The sequence below is a fragment of the Vanacampus margaritifer genome, chromosome 2 (assembly GCF_051991255.1).
Source record: "Vanacampus margaritifer isolate UIUO_Vmar chromosome 2, RoL_Vmar_1.0, whole genome shotgun sequence".
Taxonomy (NCBI): Eukaryota; Metazoa; Chordata; class Actinopteri; order Syngnathiformes; family Syngnathidae; genus Vanacampus; species Vanacampus margaritifer.
This window is the reverse complement of record NC_135433.1, coordinates 9653765-9662180: the sequence shown is the minus strand read 5'-3', so window position 1 is coordinate 9662180 and position 8416 is coordinate 9653765. Positions and strand designations below refer to the sequence as shown.

Here is an 8416-nt window from a genome sequence, read left to right as displayed (position 1 = left end):
AATGACTGTATCAACTGAGCATGTTTAGCATAAAGATACTGTACTATGAATTGAGGAAAATACTTTAATTTGACCACTAATACCTATATTGTTATTGCGAACAGATATTTCTTACTTCTGTTAGGAGACCATCTAGTGTTCAAAATTGGTATCATTTCATTTCAAAACTGCATGGTCATTGTCAAAAAAAATGCAATATACTGCGTGAGTTTGAAGCTGAATGGGATTGTATACTGATGTTAAAGTAAATGCCATAAAAACAGTGTTTAATGTGTTCTTTGGTTACTGGAGTTTTCAGTAGGGCGAGGACATTCCACAAATTCCAGAGGGACAACTACCACAACCATTTTCCCATCACAATAACAATAATAATAATAAATAGATATTTTTATAACAACAGACACATTTGTATTCACACTGTAAACTGATTCCACAAGAATAGCTTGCTAGAACACAGTTAAGTAGATACCAGAGGCCTACCAGTTTCCAGTTCGGTGCTATTTTAGCTTGAGTAAAAAAACTACGCCCTCATCCTCACATCGTAGTTAAATATCATCTGCTTATTAAACTAATAAGATTTCCTGCTGTTTCGCTTTCTCATATGCTTGCACCTACTGTAGTTTTACCACCTCAGGGCTAAGGTTTGTTGACAAGCTTCCATTCCCACATTCATCCTCTTCCAGACACTATAAACTTGCTTTGGTTTGTTTAGGTTTATGTTTTTTTATTTAACATATAAACATAAAGAAAACAAAAAAACACATTACAAGTTTAAAATGTAAATTGAAGTAAAATAAATAAATAAAAAAGAATAGGAAGAAAAAAAAAGAGTTTATATGTTCAAAAGGGGTAGGAGGAAGTTAAAAACTTATCTAGTCCTACCCCTTATTCATTTTATGTTGATAAAATGATAAGGTAATGTATTTCAACAAAAATAAATGTATAATAAACCTAGTCATGTATACAAGTGCACTTTAACATATCATACTCACATATACAATTTTCATTACACTCCTACCGATACATCCAAAGACATTACAGCATATATACATTTTTAACAGCTCATGTCTGATGTAAGTAACTTTTTTTAAACTTTGCTTTTAAACATTTTTTTCAAATTAAGCAAGTGACTGACTGACATCTTTTCAGGTCAGCTCCAAAATAATTCCGCAAATTAACACCTTTTACAGAAACACAACTATTTGTTCTTGTTTTACTTTTTTTTATAGACACTTGTCCTTATGTTATAAGGACTCTCTCTAATTTCAAACAGCTTCTGAGTACTGTGGCAGAGTAGATTGTTGTGTACTTTATACATTATTTGTATATTCTGATATATTTTAAATTCAACTACGTCGTAAAATGTTATTGTATTTGATTTAATAAACAGAGAATGAGTTGGTTCTGTATATTTTGATCGATTTATAATTCTTATGGCTCTTTTTTGCAATTTGAAAACAGGATCGGTATTTGTTTTATACGCGTTGCCCCAAATTTCCACACAATATGTCAGATATGGTAATAATAATGAACAATATAATGTGTATAATGATTTCTTATTCAGGACATCCTTAGTTTTAGAGAGTATCCCTGTAATTTTTTGACATTATCTATGTGAGACTTCTAACATCATTTTTCATCAATAACTACTCCAAGAAATGTATTTTCATACTCTTTCTATTTCAATTGAATTTACCATAATTTTGACCTGTTGTGTGGTTTGTTTAGTATCAAAAACTATCAACTTGGTTTTGTTTAAGTTTAGTGATAATTTGTTCATGTCCAACCAATTTTGTAATGTGTTTAGTTCATTCCCCACAGTAGTCAGAAGCTGCTTCAGGTTTTTCTCCTGAACAGTAAAGAGTTGTGTCATTGGCAAATATTATCTATGTTAGTAGATATTGCCTCTACGAGTTTCATGACTGCCATTGTGGTGGTCTGTTTTTCTCTAAAGCCATATTGATTTTCACTTAAAAGCTTATGTTTTTCAATAAAGTTGTCCAGTCTATATGAAAATATTTTTTCTAGAATTTTTGAGAACTGCGGCAGCAGTAATATTGGTCTATAATTAGTGAATATATTTCTTTCTCCATTTTTATGAATAGGAATGACTTTTGCTATTTTCATTTTTGATGGAACTATACCGGCTTTAAAGGACAAACTACATATATATGTGAAAGGTTGCACAACATATTCTATAATACTTTTTACTAATGTCATATAAATGTTGAAGCAGTCAGTGGACTTTTTATTTCGTAGTATTTTAACAACATTGACTACTTCTGTATCATTAACAGCATTAAGCCACATAGTGGATGATTGTTTTTTTGATGTGTTTATCTATTTCGTGTTTGTTTCTTGGCTCAGGCTTGCCAAATTACTGCCAACATTAACAAAATACTCATAATCATTAGCTATATCTGAACATTTTTCAATATTTTTATCTTTTATGAACTATTCTGGATAATCTATTTTTTTTAGCTATTTTTAATTACATAGCTTAGTATTTTCCATATTTCTTGTGTGTTGCTTTTATTCTGCTCTAGTAATGCATGGCAATAATTTTTCTTTTCTTATTTTCTTTCTATAATATTCAATAGTTAATTTTTGTAGGTCTTGTACTTTATTTCAGCTTCCATAGTTCTCAATTTAATAAATCTTTTGCATAAAATGTTTTTCTTTTTACATGCATTTTCTATCCCCTTCGTCATCCATGCCTTATATAGACCTTTATATTTTCTTGTGACTTTTGTTAATGGACAATGTTTATTGTCTAGAGAAAAAAATGGTAGACTGAAATGCACTGTATGCGATATTGGGCTCGTCGTTTTAATAGACCTCAGACCAATTGTGTTTTTCTAAATCCAACTTAAAAGGCAGCCATGTAGCGTTGTTTTCTTAGTCTTGTTTCTGATGTGTGTGTGTTTTTTTTTTTAAACAAAATAGTCTTGGAAGATTGCAAAGACCGGAAGATGATCACTTATATCGTTAATAAGAAGTCCACTTTCTATTTTATGGCTACATTTATTTATGAATATGTTATCTATTAGTTTAGCTGTATTATTATTGTTATTCTGCTAGGTTTCATAATTGCAGGGAATAGATTATTACTATACATTGTACAGTATATATAAAAATCAGTTGTTTTCTGATGCCCATTTGTATTTAACAAATCAATGTTAAAATCACCACACATTATTTGCATTTAAAAAATATATATAATTTGTGTATCTGAGAATGTCCGTTAGTTTTTTATTAAATATGTCAAGATATGATCCTGGTGTCCTATACATACAACTTCTAATGACATTTGGTGCTTTTTTGATATGTACTTCTTCAATGGTTACCGTGACTGTGAACACAATCTTATAGGCTGTTTTTTTATTTTCTTTATTCTCTATGATGTCAAAATTGTTGAAATCTTTTTGTATCAAAGCAAGCTTGAGGACACTTTGTAAATTGTATAGCCTCATTTTTCTACACCAGACTGTTGAAGAAGCTGTTCATATGTTCCCATTGTGAACTTGCAAGGAATACTACTTGGCATTTCAGATTTTGTACAACAAAATGTCAGACAATCGCCTTTCCAACGCAAGTCCGCCGTTAGAGATGGTCGAAGCGCAGCAGCAGGACCACGTTCCGCCCCCGATGTCCAACAGGGGTGGCGTGCAGGAGTTCATGGACCGCTACAACTTCGACCCCATCAACGATAGGCCGCTCCCGGATGGGAACTTTGAGTGGACAGTGATGCAGCATGCGCCGGGGTTCTACTCCCGGCTTCCGCACTACTCTGGGGAGTCTCCTCGTAGACCAAACGGAGGTCGTTTAAGACCTTCGGATACTACAGGTGACAACGACACTCCATTCACAACCCAAAAGAAAAACACAGCCTCTTGAAAAATGTAACACCCACATTAACTCATTCACTGCCATTCACGGCTATAGACGTCAAAAATTCATATGAACTATTTCTATTAGTTTCGCATTTTTTTCCCACTTTTGTTAACAAGAGTGTGAAAACCTTGGAAAAAAATGTATTGTACATTTAGAACAGGTATAACATGTGTGATTAATCTTGAGTTAACTAGTTGTCATGTGATTAATTACAATTAAAAAATGTAATCGCCTGATGCCCCTAATTAAAAAAATAAAAATAAAAAATTAGGGATGTCAGACAATTAAATTTTTAATTGTAATTAATCGCATGACTTCAATAGTTAACTCACGATTAATCACAAATTTTATATCTGTTCTACATGTACTTTTTTTTTTTAATGTTTTCATACTCTTGGTAACAAAAGTGGAAAAAATGTGAAACTAATAGAAATAGTTCAAATGAATTTTTGACGTCTAAAGCCGTCAATGGTAGTGAATGAGTTAAATGAATGACAGCTTTGGTATGCGTTTTTCAGTCCGCCGAAGAGGTCCCACCCTGGGAGAGACGACAATGATGATGGAGGCCCGGCGCCGTAGGTCTTCGTAAGAGCGTGTGACTGAACGTATTACAAGCTCTTTATTTACACCTATCTCCACTGATGTCAGTAACGCGGATATGACCACTTTTTTTTTATAACGAGTGATGGAATGTATTAATATTTCCAGACCGGTAATCAGATTAAAATTGCATATCCAATTAACTGTGCGTTACTGTTTTTGTTTCCTTATTTGGATGCCCCTCCAGCAAAATTTGGTTGCCCTTGCCCTGTTGGGCCCCCTCACTCTGCGCGCCACTGGTTGGAGGCAAGGATATCTGGCAGAGCTGCAACCGATACAGAAATATATTTAAGACAAAGTCAGTATTCAAGGAGGCGATCAAACTAAATGCTGTCAATAGCTTAAAAGCAACCCTAGTGAAGACGAGAAATTCAGGTGTAAACGTTTTCATACCATTGCTTGGTTGTAATTTTAGGTTTGCATGTGGTTGATATTGATTCTTAGTGTTTTTTTTCAGTGGTGGCCGGTCAAGTCTTCCAAAAATGCACATACTAGATCATGTAAACAGCACAGCAATGTTAGTCATTAACTCATTCACTGCCATTGACGGCTATAAACGTCAAAAATTCATTTTAACTATTTCTATTAGTTTAACTTTTTTTTTCACTTTTGTTAATAAGAGTATGAAAACCTAGACATTTTTTTAAACAATATTTTATTTTATAAATTTTTTAAAGAAAATATTATTAAAAATTAGGGGTGTCAGGCGATTGAAATGTGTAATTGTAAATAATCGCATTACTTCAATAGTTAACTCACGATTAATCACAAATTTTATATCTGTTCTAAATGTACAATAATTTTCTTCTAGGTTTTCATACTCTTGTTAACAAAAGTGGAGAAAAAAAGTTAAACTAATAGAAATAGTTCCAATTAATTTTTGACGTCTATAGCCGTCAATGGCAGTGAATGAGTTAAATACTGATTCAATGGCTTACATATATGGGGGGAGAGTGCCGCCATCGGTCTCGTATCAGAAATGTTTTTTTTTATGTTGATGCTTTATTAAAGGCATCTTGTGAAACAGGTAACCGGGACCCACAGAATACAACACACTCAAATCACCAATCTGGATCAAATTTACTTGTACATCCAATGGATGGATCAACCCTGAAATCAAGAGAGCATACATTACCTAAATCTATTAAAAATAACAGTAGTGCACTTGTTTTTTTAGATAGTTCAACATATTTTGGTATTGGGCTTCTAAGCTACTCTTACTTTTAAATTAAAATCCAGTATTTTTTTTATATTTATTGCATTTAACCTACATTTACAACCTAAATTTGCTAAATGAAAGTATTATTTTATTCACAACAGCCTATTCTCTATTTCACAGTGTTTCTCTTGGGTATATGTTTTGTTTTTTTAATTCAGATTTCATCTTTTATATGCTCCAATTTGAAAATCAGTAGTCCTGGTCCACAATCATTCAGATATTTGTCCTCACAGGACTGCTGGAGTGCTGGCATTCGATGATGACAGTATTTTTCGTCCTGTGATTGTCTGGTAAGAGCAACTTTTGTTACCGATAAAACGAAACATGCCTGCGATCACACATCAGGCTCTGAGTGTGATTTATACAATTTAATTTTTGTTATCATTTTATTAGGTGAACATTGATTGTGAACTGCTCCAGATGATGTAAATGGCACAGCTATATAGCGTCTTTGTATCATATTGATGGTTACAATAATTGTGATTGTGATAGTGTTGGTTTTAAGGCTCATTTTGTATATCAGGAAAGTCAGTCGCTTGTTTGGGGCCCCTATTCCAGGCTGTCTTTGAAACTAGCTTACTACGATAGTATAGTGGCGATGACACTTTAAAAGTGTATTCCATTTATTAACCTGCAAATCTTGCAAAAATAATGAAGAGGAGCTATTGACAAAATAACTGAAAAAGTTTGTTAATTTTTGTTGTTGTTGTTTTATTAAAATTATGACAAATACTAGTGAGAGGAGACCCGGCTAATTTTAGTTTGAGGCCCCAACACACCCTAGAATCGCCTCTTGATTAGTTACCAAATAACCATACTATCAAATGTTTTATTTTGAAAGGTTTTATTAGGAAGCAGTGCTTTCTCAACCGCTAACTTGCTGGTGAACATCCGCCGGAGTCTCACTTGGACCGCCTCTCTCCTCCAGTCAAAATTCGGGTGTTGTCGTCTAGAAGCGCCCTGTCGGAGGAGGAAAAGGAACGGAGACGAGAACTCGCGTTGGTTTGGGAAAAAAAAAAAGTCCAAAATAGTAAATAATCCACAGCAACGTCAGCGGAAAAGTGAAAGCGGCGGGACTCTACAGCTTTCAAGTGGGCAGGCAGTGTGTGTTTCATGTCCATTTTTACAGCTGGCAATCTACTGTGTGTTGTAAACACGTTTAGTGTACAGTTCAGTAGTTGTGACATTGTGCTACAGAGCCGAGAAAAAGGTCTCCTCTCAGCGTGTGTTGACGGATACAGCTCGACCCAGTGCAAGGAGACTCGGAAAGACCTGAGTGCACGTTCACCACCTCGGCCAGGTAAGACACAATATTGTCTCCACGTTTCGATATTATATCGCCTTCTTCCAGTTGTTTGGTGAGGCAAGCTCACGTTGGCCTCTTATGCAACAACACAGCTCTAATGTAGATCGAACCTTGCCAAACTTCAAAGCTTAGAAATGGGACTTTTATTGACTCATTCAACAGGTGAGTGATGGAAGCTAAAGGCTGTGCTGGGGCCTTGTGAGTACTGTTCTGTGATGTATTCCTTCCCACTGTTTGTGTCTTCCAGAAAGTAAATCCACGAAAGTGTTTTACAGATTATACAGTACCGTGAATTACAATTAATGCAAAATTGAATGTACATTAATCCATTTCAGACCCCCAGAAACACACTGCTTTTATGTGTTTTTACAAACCAAATAGGATTCAAAAACATACATTATAAAATACAATGGTACCTCGGAGTTTGAACATAATTCGTTCCAGCAAAGTGTTCAAAGTCCGGATTGTTCAACCGCTGAAACATTTTTTCCCATAGGAAATAATGTAAATGCAATTAATCCGTTCCCAAGCTCCAAAAACAGAAAATTCCTATTTTAATTTTTATTTATGTTTTTTTTACATTTACAGTACAGTACAGTATTTAAACAATAAAAATACCTGACCTTACCTGTTGTGGTGTGATGGCATCGGTGGATGATAAATGTTAATGCTAGCTTTAGTTCAGTGCTAAGTTTGTGTATTTTACATTGGGCATATTGTTAGACTACTCAGTGGTCCTTTCCTGCGTTGTTTAACATCAGGCACGTTGTTGAACAGCTAAGGGGGGTCCTCGTGCCAGTATTTACGGAAGTAGTCACGATAGTTACAACGGCGCGATAATTTCCTTCCTAATTCCACTGTGGTTCGTAGCACAGTGTTTTTATTTGCTGCCACTGGCACTGTTGTCTTTCTTTGGGTCCATGGCAAAGAAAATTGTCGTGGAAAAATCAAAATGCACTCGCAAGTATGGAGCACCTTCGGGAGTATTCACGATCTGACTGGAAATGAGCAGTGGATCGTCTCAACTACCTCAACGTGAGCATTCGGTATTGCTCAGCTTTGCTCGGCTTCACTCGGCTACCCGTTTTCAAGTTACGTTCGGCTTAGCTTGCTTTGCTTGGGTGTTCAAACTCCGAAAATGAGTTCAAACTCCGAGGCATTTTTTACTCCGATTTTTTGGTTGAAGTCCGAATTTCACGAGTTCCGAGACGTTCAAACTTCGAGGTTCCACTGTACAATGATTGAAAATAAAAATAGGCTAAACTTGTTTTCAAAAGTGTAATTGACAATTCCAAACATCCAAGTATTTTATTTTGCCTGTGACTAGCATACACGCCGGGTAGATAGTAGTCAAATGACATTTCATCACATTTTGAAATCAAACTAATCCTCAAAAA

At 34.8% G+C, this 8416-nt stretch overlaps 2 protein-coding genes across 8 annotated transcripts in view; both read left to right on the top strand.

Moving 5' to 3' along the window:
• The first annotated feature begins 3445 nt into the window (after positions 1 to 3445).
• LOC144044299 (uncharacterized) lies at positions 3446 to 4637 on the top strand. Its single transcript, XM_077558628.1, has 2 exons — positions 3446 to 3847; positions 4413 to 4637. Exons 1-2 carry the CDS (start codon positions 3568 to 3570, stop codon positions 4481 to 4483), a joined length of 351 nt encoding a protein of 116 aa, XP_077414754.1. The 5' UTR covers positions 3446 to 3567; the 3' UTR covers positions 4484 to 4637.
• A 1437-nt stretch (positions 4638 to 6074) lies between these two features.
• The window catches only part of LOC144044372 (guanine nucleotide-binding protein G(I)/G(S)/G(O) subunit gamma-12-like), a 51378-nt gene continuing 49036 nt past the window's right edge, over positions 6075 to 8416 (top strand). Inside the window, exons 1-2 of one of the 7 annotated variants that reach the window (XM_077558736.1) lie at positions 6075 to 6804; positions 6911 to 7013. The gene's annotated coding sequence lies outside the window, so the exon portion shown is untranslated. Of the gene's footprint in view, positions 7014 to 8416 lie in introns of all 7 variants that reach the window. The other 6 variants (XM_077558737.1, XM_077558732.1, XM_077558734.1 and 3 more) reach the window with 6 other exon arrangements.

Bases quoted from the DNA above. Each gene is read 5' to 3' on its own strand.
- LOC144044299 (XM_077558628.1), top strand. From the start codon at position 3,568: ATGTCAGACAATCGCCTTTCCAACGCAAGTCCGCCGTTAGAGATGGTC. The intron at 3,848-4,412 runs GTGACAACGACA...TGCGTTTTTCAG, and splicing joins AAGACCTTCGGATACTACAG to TCCGCCGAAGAGGTCCCACC.